Source organism: Malus domestica, chromosome 08, assembly GCF_042453785.1.
Source record: "Malus domestica chromosome 08, GDT2T_hap1".
In the NCBI taxonomy this organism is placed as follows: Eukaryota; Viridiplantae; Streptophyta; class Magnoliopsida; order Rosales; family Rosaceae; genus Malus; species Malus domestica.
In genome coordinates, this window is record NC_091668.1 from 11481326 (window position 1) to 11505233 (window position 23908).

At 36.9% G+C, this 23908-nt stretch overlaps 1 protein-coding gene and 2 long non-coding RNA genes across 4 annotated transcripts; 2 read left to right on the plus strand and 1 right to left on the minus strand.

Annotated features, from left to right (window-relative positions):
• The first annotated feature begins 4950 nt into the window (after window positions 1-4950).
• LOC103410804 (putative disease resistance RPP13-like protein 1) lies at window positions 4951-10487 on the plus strand. The gene is made up of 2 exons (XM_070826452.1): window positions 4951-8101; window positions 8465-10487. The coding sequence occupies exons 1-2, from the start codon at window positions 5151-5153 to the stop codon at window positions 10212-10214; spliced, it is 4701 nt and encodes a 1566-aa protein (XP_070682553.1). The 5' UTR covers window positions 4951-5150; the 3' UTR covers window positions 10215-10487.
• A 759-nt stretch (window positions 10488-11246) lies between these two features.
• On the minus strand, window positions 11247-12685 carry LOC139198183 (uncharacterized). The gene is made up of 2 exons (XR_011583450.1): window positions 12549-12685; window positions 11247-12274 (listed from the first exon to the last, which is right to left on the minus strand). It is a non-coding gene; the product is annotated as an uncharacterized lncRNA (long non-coding RNA).
• A 5990-nt stretch (window positions 12686-18675) lies between these two features.
• Window positions 18676-19988, plus strand: LOC139198369 (uncharacterized). Of its 2 annotated transcripts, none has more exons than XR_011583813.1 (4): window positions 18676-18810; window positions 19113-19224; window positions 19376-19487; window positions 19557-19988. It is a non-coding gene; the product is annotated as an uncharacterized lncRNA (long non-coding RNA). The 2 variants fall into 2 exon arrangements; XR_011583812.1 differs by having other exon boundaries at window positions 19570-19988.
• The last annotated feature ends 3920 nt before the right edge of the window (window positions 19989-23908 follow it).

Below are 23908 nucleotides of genomic sequence, written 5' to 3' on the forward strand. Positions count from 1 at the left end.
AACTGTTTTTAGAACCAATTTTTAATAAAAATGCAAATGAATCTTGGAAAAACACTTAAAGTGTTTTTTGAAAAAAAACACATAATTGGTTCAAGTGCTTTTAGAATCTAAAACTATTTTATCTAAAATCGCTTTTCTTTTGCTAAAATACGAATTAAATTAACAAAATCTATTATTGCTCCACTACTGAACCTAGCTTACGAAATTGAATATGAAAAGGAATGTGATTGAAAAAGCCTTGCACATGAGAAAGCGAGCATGTGAGGAGAAATTAGTTATTAGTCATCTAGAATGCATTTGTATATGAAGAGAGAGTGGCGGAAAAAAACTAGTTATTAGTTATCGAGAATGCAGTTGAGGAAAAATTAATTATTACTCATTGAAAATGCACTTGTATATAAGAGAGCGTGTGCGGAAAAAAAAAAAACTAGTTATTAGTTATCGAGAGCGTAGTTACAAAAGGAAAAATAGGTGAGAAACACTGGAGAGTGGTGGAACCTATAAAACGCTTCGTCTGAATTAATTTTTTTGTCATTTGAAAAATTGAAACGTCTTTGCCATGATTTTGTCCACAAGGAAAAAACACTTTTCTCTTGGGCTTATTTTTAACAACGCCACCTGAAACTTGATTTTAATTTTACTTTGCTCCATTTAACTCAAAAATTGTTATTTTATTTCCCAAAACTCAAAATTTGCTCGACTTTGCACCCTAAAATTTGATTTTGGATCCCATTTTGCTCCTTAAAAGTCAAAAGTTGTCATTTTACTCTATAAAACTCAAAATTCATTCCACGTCGCTTTAATTATGTTAATTTCATCATTTTACTCTATAAAATTCAATTTTAATATTTTTGGATTGTTGGATGCTGACACATTATTTCATTGGCACATGCAATTGAATAGTGGGTTCCACATATGTTTAAGGGCCGACTTTTGAGTTTGAGAGAAAAGAGGAAACCACAATTCAAGAAAGAATTTTGAGAATAAAATGTTGATTTTGAGTTACAGACGATAAAATGATATCAAAATTAAATTTTAAAGAACGTAGCTAAAAATAAGTATTTCTTTTGATCAAATATAAAATTAAATTAATAAACTCCATTATTGCTCCACTATTGAAATTAGCTTACGAAATTCAATGTTAAAAGAAGAGTGGTTGAAAATACCCTTGCACTTGAGAGAGCGATCTCGTCCGGACAAATTATTTTTTATCAACAATGTGGAAGTTATTATAATGGCCTGATTGGATTAATAGTCTTCGTGGTGACAGGGTAGTTGGAAGATAGCTCATGTGGTAGAAAAACTAGGGTTTAAGGTAAAGTTTATGCCCAAAATTAAAACAGAACTCTTCATACACATATTACGCTAAAACGGGCTGGCTCACGTGTTAATAATTAATAGAAAGTTGACGAAATTTTCAATTTTAAGCATAAATCCTAACAGACTTTACCACATAGTCTTAAATCCTAGTTTTTTTTTTTTTTTTTTTTACCACAGAGACAATCTTCCAACTACTCTATCATCATGGGTACTATTAATCCAATTAAACCTATTATAATTGATGGAGTTTATAAGCATTCTAGTCGGATCCAACCTAATGATCGCATTATGGAAGTTTCAAGCTGAAGAAAAGTTTTGAATTTTCAGGATTCTTTTTTTTTTTCTTTCTTCCAGATCCCTATTAATTAGTTAAATTATTTATTTGTGGAAGTTTTGTTGTCTGCTTTACTGGTATGGCTTTTGGGTCTAGTATAGAAATTAAATTAAATGAAGTTTTTTCAGAAATAAGTCTGCAAATCGAAAAAGAAAGAAAAAATAAATGAAGATGAGATTGCATCACTTGAATTTTTTTTTAGAACTCCTATCAATTCTATAAATGGTGTATCATTTACATTTTGCCTGGGGCTTTAGGACTGGCCATGTTCAGTAGTTCATAAGAATTAGACGGGCTGCTGGTGAGAAGGCGAGGATATTATGAGGAGAATGGAGGTGAATTAGAACGTAAGAAGTTATCAAAGTCTAAATGACCTTGATTAAAATGATGGTACGATTCAGATGGATGAAGATAACAAAATACAAATTTCTAGTGGCAACGAGCAGGTGAACCTCAAATATACAAATTGCCGAAATTGAATGTGTTCCTACTTTCTAGTGGCAATGTGTAGGTATGAGTTTTACTTTGCTTTTGCTACTAAGACTAATTCATAGTGTTTTTTTTTTTTTTTTTTTTTTTTTCATTTGTCATTTTCTTAGGGGCATTGCTTTAAAGTTAAAAAGTTTAATTTAATTTTGTATTTGAGCATAAGAAAAGTGCTTTTCTCTTATGGACAAAATCATCGCAAAGACATCCTTAATTTTCAAAAGACGAACAAAGTAATTCAGACGACGCGTTTTATGGGCTCCACCACTCTTCAGTGTTTCCCACTCGTTTTATGGGCTCCTCCACTCTTCAATGCTTTTCCCCTATTTAAAAAGGCCAATTGCAGGTGAAGAAAATGTGTGCTGATAAACTAGTTGTTAGTTATTGATAGTGCACTTGCATATGAGAGAGCACGTGCAAAAAAATTAGTTATTAGTCATCGAGAATGCAGTTGAGGAAAGGTAAGTTGGTGGGAAATACTGGGAAGTGTCGAAGCCCATAAAACGTATTATTTGAATTACTTTTTTAGTCTTTTGAAAATTTGGGATGTGCCATGATTTTGTCCACAAAGGAAAAGCACTTTTCTTTTGTTTGAATTACTTTTTCGTCCTTTGAATAAGTTAAATGATAAACTCAATTATTGTTCCACTACTGAAATTAGCTTACAAAATTCAACGTTAAAAGGAGCGTATGATTGAAAAAAAAGTCCCTTGTAGATAGAAGAGTGTGTGCGCAAAGAAACTAGTTATTTGTTATTGAAAATGGACTTGCAGATGAGAAAGAGCGGGTAAAAATATTAGTTATTGGTTATCCCGAATGAAGTTGAAGAAGGAAAACCAAGAATGCAATTAAAGAAGGACAAGCGAGTGGGAAACAAGGATAATGCTAGAAAAACCAAATTTGCAAACCAAATTACATAATTGTTGATGATTGGATTGTTATTTAACTATTGATCAACGTGCTTACTTTCTATTGGTACTATGTCATTTGGTTTGCGAATTTGATTTAAAAATTTGATCTCTTTAGCATTATTTGGGAAACAACCGAAATATGAGGTGACAGAGCCCATAAAACTCATCATCTGAATTACTTTTTTTGTCTTTTGAAAATTTGGACTGCTTTGCCATAATTTTGAACACAATGGAAAACACTTTTTCTTTTGCTCAATTACAAAATTAAAATAATAAACTCCATTATTGCTCCACTACTGAAATTAGTTTAGGAAATTCAACCTTAAAAGAAGCATGTGATTGAAAAAGCCCCTTGCACATGAGAGAGCAAGCGAGTGCTTGCAGAGAAATAAGTTATTGGTCATCCAGAATGCACTTGTATACGAGAGAGCGTGTAAAGTTCGTACCCAGTGCACAAGGCTTCCGCTTTACGCAGGGTCTGGGAGAGGTGAATGTCGGCTAGCCTTACCCCCATTTATGGAGAGGCTGCTCCCAAGTCTCGAACCCGAGACCTACCGCTCATGGACGAAGACACTTGCCATCACAACAAGTGCGACCTCTATACGAGAGAGCGTGTACGGAAAAAAAAAAAAAACTAGTTATTACTAATCGAGAATGCAGTTGAAGAAAAATTAATTATTAGTCATCGAGAATGCACTTGAAAAAAACTAGTTATTAGTTTCACCTGCTAACTATGATATGATGCATTCGATCTACACCTACCACACCAAGTTTCACCTGCTGACTACCATTTGAAATCTGTATCTTGCTGTCTTGATCTATCTGAAGTTGTACTATCATTTTAACCAAGGCCATTTTAGACTTTGATAGCTCTTACATTCTAATTCACTTCCGCTCTCTCCATGATATCTTTGTCAGCTCACACCCATCTGATTCTCATGAACTACTTAACAGGGATAGTCATGAGGCCCCGAGCAAAAATTTGAACGATACACCATTTATAGAAATGATAGGAATTTACAAAAAATTTCAAGTGAACCATTTGAGCAATCTCCTCTCCCTTTATTTTTCTTTCTTTTCAGATTTGCAGACTTATTTCTTAAGAAATTTCATTTAATTTCAGGAAAATTAAAGAAAAAAGCTTGAAAACTTTGAGTTTTAACGATAAGGACAAAATAAAAGGTAAAATGAATAGTACCAAGATTGACTTTTTAGTGTGAAAATGTGATTTTGGTTAAAATGAACAGTACCGAGAGTTTTTCGTTAAAACTCCCTTTAATTTCTATACTAGCCCCAAAAGCAATACAAGTAAAAAGAAAAACAAAATTTCCCAACAATTCCAACTTTTCTCTTCTTTTTGTTTAATCCACCTCCCAAAAACAAAAAATCCCATTGCGACTCACACTATCGCTGCAGGTAGATCGTTTTGAAAGGTGGTGCTATCACTCACCTTTTTTTACTTATCACACAGTGTTTTCATTTTTTGATTATCGGATCAAATGAAGCACCACTAGTTTAGAAAACAGTAATCATATCTCAACTCAACTTGTTTTACTAGAGCTCCAAAAACAAGCCTAACGATTGAACTCTGTTTCCCTCAAAGGCTTGTGTTATGCTTAATTGCTTAGCTAACTCATAGTGTCCTAAGCACATTATAGGGATGGATCACATTTTTCGTCACCCAGGGTTCGATTTTTAAAAACTAATCATACTTTTTGATCAAAAATTAAAAATAAAAATAAAAAATAAAATAAAATGACATGAAATATTAGTTAAAAATCTGGATGGTCAATTATTGAAGGGAATCCGAGACAAGTGGTAAAGTCATTTTTTTCAATCAAGAATAGCAGTTGTATATTATTGTCCCAACTGGAGGACCCCATAAACCGCGTTGCATCATAACAAAACTCATTGAAACATCCCATGTGGAAAAAGTTGACGGAGATCTGAATGATCTGAAAGCTCTCAACTAGTAGTAAAGCAAAACTAGCTCATCCCCACAATCCAGACTCTTTCTTCATCCTTGATCAAAAAAAAAAAAAAAAAAAAAAACTCTTTCATCTTTCAGATTCCTATCCGTCGACGGCTCAGTTGTGACCATGGCTGAGTTGGTGGGCGGAGCTTTTCTCTCTTCTTTCCTCAATGTTTTGTTCGATCGGATGGTTTCCCCTCCCGTCCTCGATTTCATCTCTGGGAAGAAAAACGACAACGAGCTGCCCATGAAGGAGTTGAAGATCAAGTTGCTCACTGCTAACAAGCTGGTTGACGATGCGGAGGAGAAGCAGTTGACAAGCCCGACTGTGAGGAAGTGGCTCGACGATCTCAAAGATGCTATCTACTGTGTAGGAGAGTTGCTGGACGAGATCAACGCTGAAGCTCTTCGACGCCGGCTGGAAGGTGACGATAACCATTCTCCTGCAGCTAGTAGCAGCACAAGCGGGATCATGAGATCAGTATTCAAGTCTTCTTCTGCGTCCGATGAATTTTACAACTCTCTTGAACCGAAGATATCAAAGGTTCTGCGCGAGTTAGACCTCATTCTCAAGGAAAGAGACGCTCTTGGTCTGAAAGAAGGAGTTCAACATAGACCACAAGACAGAACTCGTCAAACTACTTCTCGGGTCGATGAGTCTGGCGTCTTCGGAAGGGAAAAGGACAGAGAAACGATTCTTAAATCATTGCGTTCGAATGATACTGCTGGCCCTAAGATAGGTGTGCTTCCCATCGTGGGCATGGGAGGGATCGGAAAGTCCACCCTTGCTCAACTTGTGTACAAAGATGTCAAGGATGACTTTGATGTCCAATCATGGGTTTGTGTCGGAGAAGAACTTGATATTCTTCAAATAGCGCAAACAATATATGGGAGGATCACGAAAAAACCTTGCACGATCACAGATCTGGATCTGCTTTCTGAAGAATTGGAGGAGGTTTTGACAGGAAAAAAGTTCCTCTTCGTTCTTGATGATGTTTGGAGCGAAGATTATGAGCTTTGGAATAAGTTGATGACTCACTTCAATAGTTGCGGAGTACATGGAAGTAAGATCATTGTCACAACACGCCTCGGACGCGTAGCATCTATCACGGGGACTCTTTCAACACATTATCTACAGATAATATCTGAGGACGATTCTTGGTTGTTATTTGCAAAGCATGCGTTCACAAATGCCAGTGTTGTTGGCGCACATCCGGAGCTTGAAGTCATTGGAAGACAAATTGTTAAGAAGTGTCAAGGCCTTCCTTTAGCTATAAAATCATTAGGGGGTCTATTACACTCTAATTCAAACCCAAAGGAATGGGAAAAGATATTGAAGAGTGACTTATGGAAGTTGTCGAACGATAAGGTTTTGCCGGCTTTATGGTTAAGCTACCATTATCTTCCACCGCATCTCAAGCGTTGTTTTGCTTATTGTTCGATATTTCCAAAAGATTACAGATTTGGAAAACGAAAGCTGATTTTATTTTGGATGGCCGAAGACCTCTTACAATCAAACGAGGAGGGCGTATTGGATCCGGAAGAAGTGGGAAGTGATTACTTTGATATTCTATTATCAAGGTCTTTCTTTCAACATTCGAGTAACACATGGGGTTTCACCATGCATGACCTTATGAATGATTTAGCAAAGTTTGTAGCTGGAGAATTTTGTTTGAGATTGGAGGAAAATCAGCGGCCCGACAAAAATTTGTGGAAAACTCGTCAGTTTTCATTCATGAAATTTGGAGGTCATGGCATTCAGAAATTTGAGGCGCTGGATGAGGCTAAGCACTTGCACACCTTTCTACAACTTGGAAGCGACTACGAAGACTGCAATAAGTTGGTATTGAACTACACACTTGGTGATTTATTACCAAATCTACCATGTTTAAGAGTGCTCAAGTTGTCAAATATTCATATTGATGAGTTGCCTGGCTCAATTGGCAACTTAAAACAATTAAGGCATTTGGACATGTCGTACACTTCAATAAGAGAATTACCTGAGACGGTGTGCACCTTGTACAATTTACAGACCTTGTTATTGGTTGATTGTCGTAGACTGATTCAACTACCATCCAATTTGGGAAGGCTAATCAACTTGCGCCATCTCAATATCAGATACACAGATATTGAAAAGATGCCTGCAGGGATGTGTAATATGAAAAATCTCCAAACATTAAGCCATTTTGTGGTGGAGAAACAAACAGCTCAAAGGATTGGAGAGTTAAAAGAGCTTCAGCATTTGCGCGGAGATCTTACAATCTCAGGAGTTGGTAACATTGACCATGAGGGGAATGCTTTGGAGGCAGATATCATGAGCAACAAGGAGCATCTGGACAAACTTGTTTTGATATGGGGAAGAGATCGACATGCTCACGAAAAGGAATTGGGAGTATATATTTTGAGAGATGGAAGAGGCGATGATGATCATGATCCAGAAAATGACAGAGAAGTGCTCAACAAGCTCCAACCTCATACAAACCTCAAACAACTTGTGATTATATCTTACGGGGGTGTAAGTTTTCCAGGTTGGTTAGGAGATCCATATTTCTCTAAACTATCTTGTATTAAACTCGTAGTTTGCCAACATTGCTGCTTATTGCCACCACTTGGGCAACTACCCTCCCTCAAAGAGCTTCATGTTCTATGGATGAATAACGTGGTTGAGATTGGTAGCGAGTTTTACGGTAACAATACTTGTGGGATTACTCCATTTAGATCTCTACAAAAATTGTTCTTGGAAGGTATGTTGGAGTGGGAAAAGTGGTCCTATTACGACGGAAGCAGAGGCAACACCACAATAATGTTTCCTAATCTTCGTGAGCTTGGACTGAAAAATTGTCCCAAGCTGACTGAGATATTACCGTTGGAGAAGCTGCAAAGTCTTGAAAGGGTAGAATTGTGTGGTCTGGAGTCCTTCAGTGGTTCACTTTCACATGTGGAATCTGAATGCCCTCAATTCCTCTCCCTCGCTCACTTGAAAATGGACAACTGCCCAAATTTTGTATGTTTTCCAGATGGAGGGATGGATGCGCCCAAATTGAAGGACCTGTACATCAGTGGATGCAAGAAATTGAGGTCGTTGCCGGAACAAATGCATACCCTTCTACCGTCTCTTCATCATTTGAGTGTAATTGGCTGTCCAGAAGCTGTCCCAAATGGAATAACGTTTCCTAATCTTCGTCAGCTTGAACTGATAAGTTGTCCCAAGCTGACTGAGATATTAACGTTGGAGCAGCTGCAAAGTCTTGAAAGGATAGAATTGCGGGGTCTGGAGTCCTTCAGTGGTTTACTTTCACATGTGGAATCTGAATGCCCTAAATTCCTTTCCCTCACTTACTTAAAAATAAGTGAATGCCCAAATTTTGTATGTTTTCCAGATGGAGGGATGGATGCGCCCAAATTGGAGGAGCTGTTTATCAATGGATGCAGGAAATTAAGGTCGCTGCCAGAACAAATGCATACCCTTCTACCGTCTCTTCAGCGTTTGAAAGTGTTCGGCTGTCCAGAAGTGGAATCATATTATGATGGAAGCGGAGGCAACACCACAATACTGTTTCCTAATCTTCGTGAGCTTCAACTGCACAATTGTCCCAGGCTGACTGAGATAGTACCGTTGGAGAAGCTGCCAAGGCTTGAAAGGGTAGAATTGTGGGACCTGGAATCCTTCAGTGGTTCACTTGCACATGTGGAATCTGAATGCCCTCAATTCCTTTCCCTCACTTACTTACAAATAAGTAAATGCCCAAATTTTGTATGTTTTCCAGATGGAGGGATGGATGCACCCAAATTGGAGGAGCTGCGTATCTCTGAATGCAAGAAATTGAGGTCGTTGCCAGAACAAATGCATACCCTTCTACCGTCTCTTCAGCGTTTGAAAGTGTTCGGCTGTCCAGAAGTGGAATCATATTACGATGGAAGCAGAGGCAACACCACAATACTGTTTCCTAATATTCGTGAGCTTCAACTGCACAATTGTCCCAGGCTGACTGAGATAGTACCGTTGGAGAAGCTGCCAAGGCTTGAAAGGGTAGAATTGTGGGATCTGGAATCCTTCAGTGGTTCACTTGCACATGTGCAATCTGAATGCCCTCAATTCCTTTCCCTCACTCACTTAGAAATAAGTAAATGCCCAAATTTTGTATGTTTTCCAGATGGAGGGATGGATGCACCCAAATTGGAGGAGCTGCGTATCTCTGAATGCAAGAAATTGAGGTCGTTGCCAGAACAAATGCATACCCTTCTACCGTCTCTTCAGCGTTTGAAAGTGTTCGACTGTCCAGAAGTGGAATCATATTACGATGGAAGCAGAGGCAACACCACAATACTGTTTCCTAATATTCGTGAGCTTCAACTGCACAATTGTCCCAGGCTGACTGAGATAGTACCGTTGGAGAAGCTGCCAAGGCTTGAAAGGGTAGAATTGTGGGATCTGGAATCCTTCAGTGGTTCACTTGCACATGTGCAATCTGAATGCCCTCAATTCCTTTCCCTCACTCACTTAGAAATAAGTAAATGCCCAAATTTTGTATGTTTTCCAGATGGAGGGATGGATGCACCCAAATTGGAGGAGCTGTGTATCTTTGAATGCAAGAAATTGAGGTCGTTGCCAGAACAAATGCATACCCTTCTACCGTCTCTTCAGAAATTGGAAGTGTTCGACTGTCCAGAAGTGGAATCATTTCCTCAAGGAGGGTTGCCCTCAAATTTACAAGACCTTTCTTTTGAGTGTTGTAGAAAACTCGCTGCAAACCGCTCACTGTGGGGTTTAACAAGACTCAACTCTCTTAGAAAGTTGGATATCGTTTTCACTGAAGAAGGTGGAGAAGAAATGGGATGTTCGTTTCCGGAAGAGGGGCTCCTGCCCGCCGCTCTCACTCATCTCGCCATCCACAAACATCCGAATCTTACAACCATCCAAGGCAAGGTGTTGAGACAACTCACCTCTCTTGAAGACCTCACAATAGTAGAATGCCCTGAGCTCCAGGGCCTTCCAGAAGAAGCGCCCAAATCTCTGAAAAGATTGACTATTTTGGAGTGCCCTAATATCGGGTGCTTGCCGGGAGAATGGCTTCCCACATCTCTTTCACTACTGTATATCTCGAGGTGTCCGCTGTTAGAAGAACGATTCCGAAGAGAGACAGGGGAAGATTGGCCAAAGATTTCTCACATCCCCCATATATATATATAGAATAGATGTCCTTGAGATTAGTACTTGCCGAATTCTCTCTCTCTCAATCAGGTGTGTGTGTCTATATGTATATATACAAATCATTTGAATGACCCAAAACACTTTAGTTGGGTACTTTTCTGATGGTTATGTTTTTTACTGCTATGTTTTTTAGTATGTTTGGTTAGTACTCCAGCTCCAGGCTCATTATCATTGTATGTAAGCTGTCTCGATCCATCCGATTTGTGTGGTCAGTTTAATCAAGAGAGCTTTAATGAAAATAATTTAAACTAAGTTTAATTTAATCAAAAATCACCTTAAATTTTTTTTTAACTAAAAAGCTTCATATTTAATCGTAAGGACAAACTAATTTATATTAGGTCCTACAAACAGTAAAAGACATGGGCTGAATTAAAAAGCCGAACATGCAATATTTTTTTTTTTCCAGCCATGCCCATGACAGAAACTTCATTCTGCCAGCCCAATTCCGTTAGAAATAAATTTTTCTTTATTTACAGGTATGTCACTACCTCATTAAAACCTAAATATCATATGAAAATGAAAATTTTAAAAGTTTCCATGAATTCTCCCATCAGGACGTCCCTGATCGTAGCATTGAGTGATTTGACTCTTAAATAAATACGAAAATAAGCTATTATCATCAATGTTACCTATTTTTAATGTTTTAAATAGGAATGCATCTTAATAATCAAGCAGCGTGAATAAAATCAAATTAATCTTATAGTTCGACTACAAAACAAAACCAGCACATGAAATTAAAATTACATAGTAGCAATATCCCATACAAGTGGCCTTGTTATTTTTTTATTTTTTTTTTATACAAATCAATTTGGAAATCTTATTATTTTCATTCTCATCCTACAATGTTGCACGATGATTTGAACTGTTTATCTTTAGGTCATCATTTAAAAACCATCTCTACAAAAAGCTAAATGCATTCAAAAGTTTTTGCTCATGTAACGATTATTCAATAATTCTTTTGAACACTGAAATTATGACAATATTATTCTAAAATGGTTTGACGATATCTTGTTTGGTTCTTTTGTTGCAAATAATACTAGATAGGGAAGTTTTTTTTGGTAAAAGAAATAAAGGAAATAAAATAGCTGGCATGACATCATACTCACCAATCACGATGTATACGTTCCATACATGTGGGGGTCTTGGCCTCTCATTTTTTCTCTCCCTCACTTACTTACAAATACATGAATGCCCAAATTTTGTATGTTTTCCAGATGGAGGGATGGATGCGCCCAAATTGGAGGAGCTGCTTATCTCTCGATGCAAGAAATTGAGGTCGTTGCCAGAACAAATGCATACCCTTCTACTGTCGCTGTCAATCGTCTCTCCATCTACAATCTTCCGAATCTTACAACCATCCAAGGCAAGGTGTTGAGACAACTCACCTCTCTTGAAAACCAAATAATAGACGGATGCCCTGAGCTCCAGTGCTTTCTTGAAGAAGCCCCCAAGTCTCTAAAAAGCTTGACTATTACGAGGTGCCCTAAACTCAGGTGCTTGCCAGGAGAATGGCTTCCCACGTCTCTTTCTTATCTGCAAATCCATTTGTGTCCTCTGCTAGAACAATGATTCCAGAGAGACGGGGGAAGATTGGCCCAAGGTTGCTCACATCCCCGCGTGTATATATTATAGATCTTCTTGAAATTGGCTCTCTCTGTCTCTCTCAGGTGTATGTGTATATCCCGCAGCACAATACTTGTTGTGCAGTGTTGAATTTGCCACAAACCCTTCCTAATACAACAACATAGGGGGGAGCTGGTATAGCCCTTGTTGTTTTGCGATGGAGTAGTACTATGTACATGATTACTAGGCTAAAACAAGTGCAAATTTGATTTCGTTAATTTGTCTATTCGACTATATAACCTTGCTCATTGTCATTGTATGTATCATGCTGTCTCGATCCAGCCGATTTCATTTCATGTTTGATAGGGCCATCAAGTTCAGCTCCTCCTAATGCCATTAAGTTCGTCACTGTTTGATTAATGTCTGGCACCGTGAAGAACAAAAGTGAAGAGTTTCCATTCTGCATTACATGATCCCTGTCAAACTTTAATCATTAGCAGATCCCAATTTCATTCAAAGCACAAAGCTTAAATCCAACTACTACTAAAATAAAACCACATTACCAAAAACTAGAAGGAATCATAAAACCGAAAAAACCCAAGAAATTCGAAGTTTTACGCTTTCAATTTACGAAAAACAAGAACAAGCAGTATAATTTGTCGTGTCTAAAAATCTGGTTTAGACCAATCATCAAACACCTGGTGTACATCGAGCACCCAGTCTCAGAGAAAGGAGAAAGACATAGTTTACTTGGGGGATTGCATGAGGGAAAGCTTGAGTGAGCCGAACCGTAGATCCGCCCATCGAATAGTGCAGACATTAACGGTGAAGTCCAACCCTTCCGCATTGAACCGGGAGGCTTTTGGCACGTCCTTGTGCAGCTGCAGTAGCCACCTAAACGACTCCGCTGCCATTTTTTCCCTCGCTTTCTAGGCTGTGTACTTCTGAGTCCGTAAACAGGTCACCCGAACCCAATCCGTTAATCTAACGGGTCATCCGAACCCGACCCGTTAAGTTAACGGGCCACCCGTTTCACCCATTAACAGTTATTATTATTTTATTTTTTTTGCATAGAGTTTATATTTTGTTGTTAAGATTTTATTGAAATTACTAAAACATCCTCAATTAACAGGTGCTAACGGGTTGACCCAAAGTGACCTGTTATTTAACGGGTTCACCTGTTAACGACCCGACCCGTTAAGCATCCACCCAAATACTAATATTAACGGGTCGGATCCAAAATGTCAGGTCTACTTCTGACTGAAAGAAACTAACTCACTGGTTGTCGTTTTAACCGTGAGTCGTGACTGATATTAGACGACATGTAGTTTTAAGGGTCTCAAAGTTAAATTGGGGGATTAGCTTATGATGCATGGGCCCGGATATATATACTCAGCTTATATCGGTCCCACCTCTAAACTTTGGTGATAATTATTGTTATACAGAAAAAATTCTTATTTGGACATGAATATTAAAGGGAGTTTTAATGAAAAGTCCACGGTACTATTCATTTTAACGAAAAACCACATTTTTACACTAAAAAGTCAAACCTGCTACTATTCACTTTACCCTTTATTTTGTCCTTATCGTTAAAACTCAAAGTTTTCAAGTCATTTTTGTTAGTTTTTCTGATATTAAAATTTCATTAGAGGTCGTCATTCAATTGTTACATTTTAGGATGAAAGTTGCGCTTTAGCTTTGCTTGACTTCTGTTTTCATAATTTTTTTTCTTTTTCAATTTTTGACCTAATCTTAGACATGATTGCTTCTTTTAGAGTATTAAGAGATTCTACAAGCTTAAGCTTTATGATTGAACTCTCATAGTGTTTGGTGATGTCCAACCTTCTAAGAGAGTTGAGTCTTGTTAAACCCCACAGTGGGCGGTTTGCAACGAGTTTTCTACAACACTCAAGACGCTGGACAGCCGAATACTCCTAATTCCCTCGTTCACTTGGGAATAGACAACTGCCCAAATTTTGTATGTTTTCCAGATGGAGGGATGGATGCGCCCAAATTGGAGGAGCTGCTTATCTCTTGATGCAAAAAGTTGAGGTCGTTGCCAGAACAAATGCATACCCTTCTACAGTCTCTTCAGAAATTAGGAGTATTCGGCTGTCCAGAAGTGGAATCATTTCCTCATGGAGGCTTGCCATCAAATTTACGAGTCCTTCGTCTTGAGTGTTGTAGAAAACTCGATGCAAACCGCCCACTGTGGGGTTTAACAAGACTTAACTCTCTTAGAAGGTTGGACATCAGATTCAGTGAAGAAGGTGGAGAAGAAATGGGATGTTCGTTTCTGGAAGAGGGTTTGCTGCCTGCCACTCTCACTAGTCTCTCCATCAGCTTTCATCCAAATCTTACAACCATCCAAGGCAAGGTTTTGAGACAACTCACCTCTCTTCAACACCTCACAATAAAAGGATGCCCGGAGCTCCAGGGCTTTCCAGAAGAAGCGCCCAAATCTCTAAAAAGCTTGACTATTTTGGATTGCCCTAATATCGGGTGCTTGCCAAGAGAATGGCTTCCCACATCTCTTTCTCGACTGGAAATCCGGAGGTGTCCACTGTTAAAAGAACGATTCCGGGAAGATTGGCCCAAGATTTCTCACATCCCCAAAATATATATCAGCATGACTGTTCGCGTCATCCCAAAACACTTTAGTTGGATACGTTTCTGATGGTTATTTTTTTAGGAAAATTAATGAAAAGGGTTTGAAAACTTTGAGTTTTAATGATAAGGACAAAATAAAGGGTAAAGTGAATAGTACCAGGATTGATTTTTTAGTGTAAAAATATGATTTTTCGTTAAAATAAACAGTACCGGGAGCTTTTCGTTAAAGTTTCCTATTTTTTTTAGTATGTTTGGTTAGTACTCCAGCTCCAGGCTCATTATCATTGTATGCAAGTTGTCTCGATCGATTCGATTTGTGTTGCCAATTTAATTAAATGAGCTTTAATAAAAAAAGTTTTGACTAAATTTAATTTAATCAAAAACCATTATAAATTAAGGAAAACTAATGAAACTGACTTAGAAACTTTGGATTTTAACCAAAAACCATGTTACAACTTTATTTAATGGTTAGTACAAAGCCCAATACTAAAGAAGTCCAACTACAATGGCCTAACCAAAATAATATCATTACTTGTCGATTTTGCCCCTAACGTTTTAGGTTAAGTCAATTTTGTTTTATTCTGTCAGTTTACTTTTGCCCCTGTCAGAGAGCTGAAAAAGTCACGATTCTTTATATTCACCCCCAACAACCCATAAATCCCACGAGCTCCCTCTCGCGCTCTCCCACTCTCTCTCTCACTTTCTCTCTCTAACTTTCTATCTGCAACTCCACTTCGATTTTTCAAGTTGATGATGGGAAACTGATTTAGTGCGCAAATAAAGAGAGGAGAGAGAGAAGAACACATATAAATTCTGGGTTTTATTCATCTGTCATTTGATTTTCTAATCCCTGATTGCTTCTCGTTTGCTTCCAAATCTTGAATCATTTCTTGAGGTCAACGGGGGTGTTGAATTTTATTAGTCCGAGGTTGGTGAGTCATCATAGAAGAGGGTTTGTATTTCAATTTGGAAGGAGGGAGGTTGATTCGATGGAACTGGATTTGTCAAAGTGGGTGATTGGGGGCTCCGCCGATGGATTCGCAATGGCAACAGAAACTGATTCGCTGGCAAGGTGATGTGGAGTTAAAGGGCACTCAATGCACTAAAACTGATGTGGGTTTACAATGTTAGCATGTAAAACTCTTAACAAATTCTGCTAAAGTTATTCTTGTGACTCTCTCAAACTCGCATCTCGGTGGGTTTACAAGGGGTGGGCTAGGTTCAATTTGGTCTGGGTTGTGGGCGACCAAAACTGATGTGGGTATTTTTGTATGCGTAAATGGAGAGAGAAGCTCATTTTGTGTGGAAAAACAAATTAAAGGAAAGTCAAATAAATTGATTGAGAGAAATGTCAAATAACAAACACGAATATGATAGTTCTAGTTACGAAATAGTGATAGTATTAGTGTTCGGTTTTAAAAATAGTCAGTGTTTAGTTTACGAACTAGTGATAGTACTAGTGTTCTATTTGAGAAATAATCAGTGTTTAGTTTACAAAACAATGATAGTACTAGTGTTAAGAAATAGTCAGTGTTTAGTTTACGAAACAGTGATAGTACTAGTGTTCGTTTGATAAATAGTCAGTGCTTAGTTTACGAAATAGTGACAGTACTTGTGTTCAGTTTATGAAATAGTGATAGTACTAATGTTCGGTTTAAGATATAGTTAGTGTTTAATTTGAGAAATAGTGTTCATTTTAAGAAGTAGTCAATGTTCAGTTAAGAAATAGTGATAGTACTAGTGTTCTGTTTGAGAAATAATCAGTGTTTAGTTTACGAAACAGTGATAGTACTAGTGTTCGTTTGAGAAATAGTCAATGTTTAGTTTATGAAACAGTGATAATACTAGTATTCCGTTTAAAAAATAATCAGTGTTTAGTTTACGAAATAGTGATATTACTAGTGTTCCGTTTAAGAAATAGTCAGTGTTTGGTTTACGAAATAATGATAGTACTAGTGTTCGTTTGATAAATAGTCAGTGTTTAGTTTTCGAAATAGTGACAATACTTGTGTTCAGTTTATGAAATAGTGATAGTACTAATGTTCAGTTTAAGATATAGTCAGTGTTTAATTTAAGAAATAATGTTCATTTTAAGAAGTAGTCAATGTTCAGTTAAGAAATAGTTATAGTACTAATGTTCTGTTTGAGAAATAATCAGTGTTTAGTTTACGAAACAGTGATAGTACTAGTGTTCCATTTAATAAATAGTCAGTGTTTAGTTTACGAAACAATGATAGTACTAGTGTTCGTTTGATAAATAGTCAATGTTTAGTTTACGAAATAGTGATAGTACTAGTGTTCCGTTTAAGAAATAGTCAGTGTTTAGTTTACGAAACAATGATAGTACTAGTGTTCGTTTGATAAATAGTCAGTGTTTAGTTTACGAAATAGTGACAGTACTTGTGTTTAGTTTATGAAATTAGAGGCCAATACAAACCTTTTATAATCTATTTATGAAACAGAACACGGGTACTATTTATGAAACTGAACACGATTACTATTTATGAAATAGGACACGGAAACTATTTATGAAACTAAACACAGGTACTATTTATGAAATTGAACACGGGTACTATTTATGAAACAGAACACGAAAACTATTTATGAAACTAAACACGGGTATTATTTATGAAACTGAACACGATTACTATTTATGAAACTGAACACGGAAACTATTACGAAACTGAACACGAAAACTATTTATGAAACTAAACATGAGTACTATTTATGAAACTAAACACGAAAACTATTTATGAAACTGAACACATATACTATTTATAAAACTAAACACGAGTACTATTTATGAAACTTCAAATATACCAAATACAACAATGTACCATTTTTTTCCTTGGTGAGAATAAAGTAGAAACATACAACATGTTGAGTAAATCAAGAAAGCATATGCCACCACCAAACTTATATTAAAAATCGTAACTTTTAATTTGAACACATCACAATTTCCAACACAATAATCCAAAATTAACTAAACTAATCAGTCAAGTAGAAATCAGGAGTGCAGATCTTCTGCACCGAAAATTATATGTGACCTCTCATTGGCTTCCCTCAAAATTTACACTTGTCCCTCAATTGATTCAATATAACACTGTTAACTATCCAAATAAAAACTCTGAAAAAAGAAAAGAAAGGAAAATAGCAGACCATTACCTAGTCTTCACCTACCAACGCCACTAGTGCACAATCCATCATCAACCCCACCGTGTCCAAAATTGCAAAACCAAAAAACAAGGAGATTTTTTTTCGAGTGAGGAAGGTGAAAGGTCTGCGACTCTCTGTCCGAGAAAAAAACAACAAGGGGCATTGATTCCATCTGCATCAAAGTAATTTTTTTGTCTTCATGGGAGGAAAAGAAAAAAAAAGATAGGAAGTTTTATTTGATCGAGGGGATGGCTGAAAAGGGGAATCAGTTTCTGTTGCCATTGCGAATCCATCGGCGGAGCCCCCAATCACCCACTTTGACAAATCCAGTTCCACCGAATCAACCTCCCTCCCTCCAAATTGAAATACAAACCCTCTCCTGTGATGACGCACCAACCTCGAACTAATCAAATTCAACACCCCCGTTGACCTCAAGAAATGATTCAGGATTGAAGTTTAATTCTAATAGATTGGTTGACATAATGGGATTTCTGTTAGGGGCGAGGCTGGAAAAAAAATTATTTTGTTTTGGGCTTTTAATTCATCCCATGTGGGTTTAATGGTTGTGGGCCTGAAATAGATTAGTTTTGTCCGTATAATTAAATATAAAGCCCTTTTGATTAAATAATAGTATATGGTGGTTTTTGGTTAAATTAAACTTTGTTCAAACCCTTTTCATTAAAGCTCCCTATAAATTATTATTTAACTGAAAAAACTTCATATTTAATTATAAGAACAAACTAACTTATATTAGGTCCTGCAAACAGTAACAGACATGGGCTGAATTAAAAAGCCCAACATGCAATATCCTTTTTTTCCAGCCATGCCCCTGACAGAAATGTCATTCTGTCAGCCCAATTCCGTTAGAAATAAATTTTCCTTTATTTACAAGTATGTCACCACCTCCTCAAAGCCCAAATTCAATCTATACTAAAGCTGAAAACAAACTGTTTTACTGTTCATAAGAACAGTGTAATTTCGAAAATGCCCCTGCCTTAATTGTGTAATTTCAATATATTACTCCGATGTAAATCTAATTGAATCTGGACCGTCCATTTATTTGGGGCACTGTGATAAGAAATCAGTCCGTCATTTTTATCTTCTTTTTCCTCTTAAGTGAACGTCATTCTTTCTCTCGCTCTCTCTTCCCACCCAGCACCCACGAACCCAGAAACACCGAAAACCATCACCAGTCTCATCCTTCAGTTCTCAATTGGATTCCACAATGTAAACCCAGAAACTAAAGGTAAGAAAATTCAATTTTGTTTTCCGTTTCTTATTTACTTTCAATGTTACTTTCTTATTAGATTATTATTTTTGATAAACCCACTTAGAATCTGATTTGGGGTTTCCTTGGATTCTAAAGTAAAAACCTTGAAACTTAAAGGTAGGAAATTTCAATTTATTTATTTACTGTGTTGATATCTGATTAATACTATTTTTCTTAAACCCACTTAGAATCTGATATGGGTTTTGCTTAAATTCATCTTGGGGTTTTTTAATTTTAAGTTTTATAATTTTCTGGTGCACCTCTGTTTAAATATTCAGATAAATTTAACGTGATGGGTTGGCGAATGGGAAGTAGAAACCAAGAGGGGTTTCCAAAACCCCATCTTTAAAAGAAAGAAGGAGATCGAGGTCGTTCTGACGTTTAGACATGGTTTCGCTCTCTCTTTCTCTCTCTCTCTCTGATTAATACTATTTTTCTTAAACCCACTTAGAATCTGATATGGGTTTTGCTTAAATTCATCTTGGGGTTTTTTAATTTTAAGTTTTATAATTTTCTGGTGCACCTCTGTTTAAATATTCAGATAAATTTAACGTGATGGGTTGGCGAATGGGAAGTAGAAACCAAGAGGGGTTTCCAAAACCCCATTTTTAAAAGAAGGAAGGAGATCGAGGTCGTTCTGACGTTTAGACATGGTTTCGCTCTCTCTCTCTCTCTCTCTCTCTCTCTCTCTCCCTCTTCTGCATCTGTGATTTTTGTTACAGTCTTTGCTTGCAGCAATCGAGGCAGGTGGAGGGTTGGTGAGGTGAGGCGGTGCTCCTTCTGCAGTCGGAGGTTGAGAGCTCCCTTGATATCAATCTCCCTTAAAACGTGGCAGCACCACGCCATATCTTTTTAAACGTGGCAGCAATTCCAGAGGAGACCTAATTAAACACACGCAAGACTGGAGTGTTCGAGAGGCATCTAACATCAACACGTGGATACCAATGGCATCTACGAAATAACAAAAAATAAGGAAGGGTAAACCCACTTAGAATCTGATATGGGTTTTGCTTAAATCCATCTTGGGGTTTTTTACTCTCTGGGACATATTTTCTCACGTATATATGCCCTGCATTTTACACGTTTACAACGGTTTTGAAACCCGCAAAGTGCTTGTATTATATGAAAATGAAAATTTTGAAAGTTTCCATGAATTCTCCTATCACAACGTCCCTAATTGTAGCATTAAGTGATTTGACTCTTAAATAAATACAAAAATAAGCTATTATCATCAATGTTACTTATTATTCATGTTTGGGCGAAGTGCCGATTTAGTCCCTGAACTATCACCTCAGTGAAAATTAGATCCCTGAATTATTTTTTTGGGTAAAATAAGTCTCTAAATGCATTAGAAATTGCTAATTTCATTCCTACTATTATATTCATGAGAGCTTTAATGAAAAGGGCTTGAGTTAAGTTTACTTTAATCAAAAATCATCCTATACTATTATTTAACCAAAACGGCTTTATATTTTATGATAAGGACAAAACTATTATATATCAGGCCCTATAAACCTTGAATACACATGGGCTGAATTAAAAGCCCAAAACGAAATACTTTTTTTTTCCAGCTTTTACCCCTAACGGAACCCCACTCCGTCAGCCACTCCAGTTAGAAATAGACTTTCCTTTTTTACAAGTATGCCACTTCCTCATTAAAAACAAAATATTGATAAAAAAAACCCCAATAATTTATACGATCACAAATCTCATCTTGAATTTTGTTCGTTCTTGCTTCATTAATTTTAAATCAGAGGGAAAAATGTTAGGACCTGTTTGGTTGCTCAGAAAATTTCACTGAGATTCTGTTTTCTGTTTAGAGTTTGAAACTTGCAGAGTTAATTTCAATGGAGGAAGCTCAGAATGTGAGGAGCCCTCATTTTTTGCGTTTTATTATGCTGATTTGAGTTCCGAAAGATTGAAAATCCCAAAAAGATTCATGAGAAAAATGGAAGGCAGAATAACTGGGTTAGTTTTTTTGTTCGACCTTAGCGGCAGTGCGTGGAGGATTGAATTGATTCAACAGAATGGTGGTTTTTTTCTTGCATCATGGGTGCAGTGGTGAAGCCAGAATTTGTCGAGGGGAGGGGCGAAATTCAAAAGAATGCAAGGTTTCAATCGAAGCGGTTGCTTTTATATTGGACAGTGCAAAGTTTTAAGTCAATATTCATAGCAGAAAACAGTCTCTTCACCACAACGGTTGTAAGCGGTAATATCAAAGCCATGTAAGAAGCTTAAATTGGTTAGGATTAGATTCTAAAAAAATATTAGGCGCTATGGACTGAGACCTAGCAGCTAGGCGCCTAGACAAGATTTAAGTAGGAGCCTAGATGGATTTAAATATATTTTTTATATCGTAAAATAAGTATTAAACAATATTTATATTATTTTTAAAAAATTAGTACAATATTTATAGATAGTATGAAAGTTTAAGATAAATACGCTATGGATCTTAAATAAATAATGTGAGAGTTAAACATAACTTTGTTAACTTTTAATAAGTTAACAATTAAATAATAAAAAGTAAATTAAAACTAGGGGTAGAATCCCCTCGGTTCTTGCAAAACACAAAACAATTGACCCCAAATCATAATGAAAGATCAAATTCCAAATTTCCATCCCAATTTTCCCTAGAAACAAACTGAAAATTCTCTTTCCAGGAAGTAGAAGAAGCGGAAAAGAAAGCATCACCGCTTGTCAGCGGTGGGTGAGGTGGTGTCTCTGCTTGATTTCAACGTTAGTTCGGGTCTTTCTTCACAAAGCTTTGAGCCACCATTTCCATGGCCGGTGACAAAATCTATCGCATATGGATTCTTCTTGTCCGTCAATGGCGAACCCGCCTGTAAGCAGATGACGTCTTCAATGTTTTTTCTTCGAACCCAGGTGCGCCCACATCCTGCCTCATTTCCGTCAAACAAATAAAGAAGGAGACATGAAGGAGACACAACTTTCGGGGATAGCAGCCCCGGAGCCGTAGTCAGTACTACTATGTTGATAACCAAACACCTCATTTCTCCTACCACTACCCTTGCCATGGCAAATCTGCAAACTCGAAGTCGAAACCCTTCATCGATCCCATCGCAACCTACTCCAAAAAAAAAATTGCATATCTGCTGCTGCTGTGCGCAGCAGAACAGATCACTCAACAACACAAACAGAGGATGAACCAGTGGGTTTTCCGAAGAGGAGGGGAGTGGCGAACCTAGCTCTACAGTGGTGTTTCTCGGCAAAGGGAGTGGCGGCCGCCACTCCTCGCCCTCACGTGGCTTTGCCACTGCATGGGTGGTTAACATTTGTGATAGACCATTACGTAGAATGCTGGGACTTCTTGATTTTTAGTTACGACGGTGATTTGCGTTTCACCGTGCTAATCTCTTATAAAAGTTTGTGTGAGAAAGAAGATGCATTTCGTTTTGGATATAGCCAAGCCTCTAGCAACTTTGAAAAGTATGTGTATATGGAACGAAAAAGGGGAAGGGAGGAGGCTGCATCTTTTGGCAATAAGCTGGTTGATGGTGCGACGAAGAAGATGAGAAATGGCTTGTCTCAGTTCCACTCAGAATGCATCGATGAGGGCTGAGAAGAAGCAACTTGTTCCAAGGAAGAAAATCCATATGAAAAGCCCTGGTTTGGATGTTGTACTAAGAAAAGTCTGGTTTGGATGTTGTTCTATATATATAAAGCAAAGTTTCAAAGAAACGAGACCATAATAAAAGATCTTGTTGAGTAGCACCCACCATTAACATTCCATCCTGCGCCACAATGCTGGCAAACACTAGTAGTACTAGTGCATTGTTATTTGTTATAGTACCTGTGAGCCATTCATCCAAATTTCCTTAAACGTGCTTGTTACTTGTTTGATATTTATATATATAGCATCAGCATAGCACACATAACTAAGATAACTTGTCGTGAGCGTGGTGGGTTAGGATTAGCTAATTTGGAAATCCAACTTCTGGTTGCCTAATTGACTAATAGTCTAATTATAATTAAAGTCATTGTCGTAATTGCGTTCAATGTTACTTATTAGGATGAGTTATTTTGGTTCTGTTAAAAAATAGTCAGTCAGTTTAATAAATAGTGTAGTACATGTGTCAGTTTAATAAATAGTCAGTCAGTTTAATAAATAATCAGTCAGTTTAATAAAAATAGTGAGTGACAATGTCAGTTTCATAAATAGTGTAGTACCTGTGTCAGTTTCATAAATAGTCAATCATTTTAATAAATAATGTAGTACCCATATCAATTTCATAAATAATCAGTCAGTTTAATAAATAGTGTAGTACCCAATGTCAATTTCATAAGTAGTGAGCTTAATAAATAGTGTAGTACATGTGTTAGTTTCATAAATAATCAATCAGTTTAATAAATAGTGTAGTACCCATGTCAATTTCATAAATAGTGAGTTTAACAAATAGTGTAGTACTTGCATTAGTTTCATAAATAGTCAATTTAAGAAATAGTTAGTGTTCAGTTTAAGAAATAGTGATAATATTAATACTCAGTTTAAGAAAGAGTGATAGTATCTGTGTTTAGTTTTAAAAAATAGTCAGTATTCAGTTTAAGAAATATTGTAGTATTCGTATTTAATTTCAGAAATAGTCTGTTTAATAAATAGTGTAGTATCCATTTTTAGTTTCAGAAATAGTACATGTGTCCAGTTTCAGACATAACCATTTAAAAAAAAAAGAGTTTAATAAAAAAGGTTTGGACTAAGTTAATTTTAACCAAAAAAACATCCTATAATATAAGAAGCTTGAAATTTAATAAACATGACAAAATACAATATAACAAAAACTAAAACTAAAGCCTCATAGGTAGGAAATAAGCCCACATGCAAAACCAAATTTTTTTATTCCAACCAATACCCCTGATGGAAACTCCATTCCGTTAGTCCAATTCCATCAGAAAATTGAATTTTCCCAGGTTTGAACTGAATGAAAGGTTTGTCGGGGCCACACTCCCATTAAATATTAGTTTGGTTGCGTCGTGTCTGCGCTCTCGTTTCTCAGTATCTTAGCACATGCCCCACTGCCTTCTCTAATCTTAAAAATTAGAACCTTCATCCCCAATT

What these genes read in the sequence shown, in the direction of transcription:
- LOC103410804 (XM_070826452.1), top strand. Translation starts at nt 5,151, where the DNA reads ATGGCTGAGTTGGTGGGCGGAGCTTTTCTCTCTTCTTTCCTCAATGTT. An exon ending in AGTGGATGCAAGAAATTGAG is followed by an intron (nt 8,102 to 8,464) that starts GTCGTTGCCGGA and finishes CAGGAAATTAAG; the next exon opens with GTCGCTGCCAGAACAAATGC.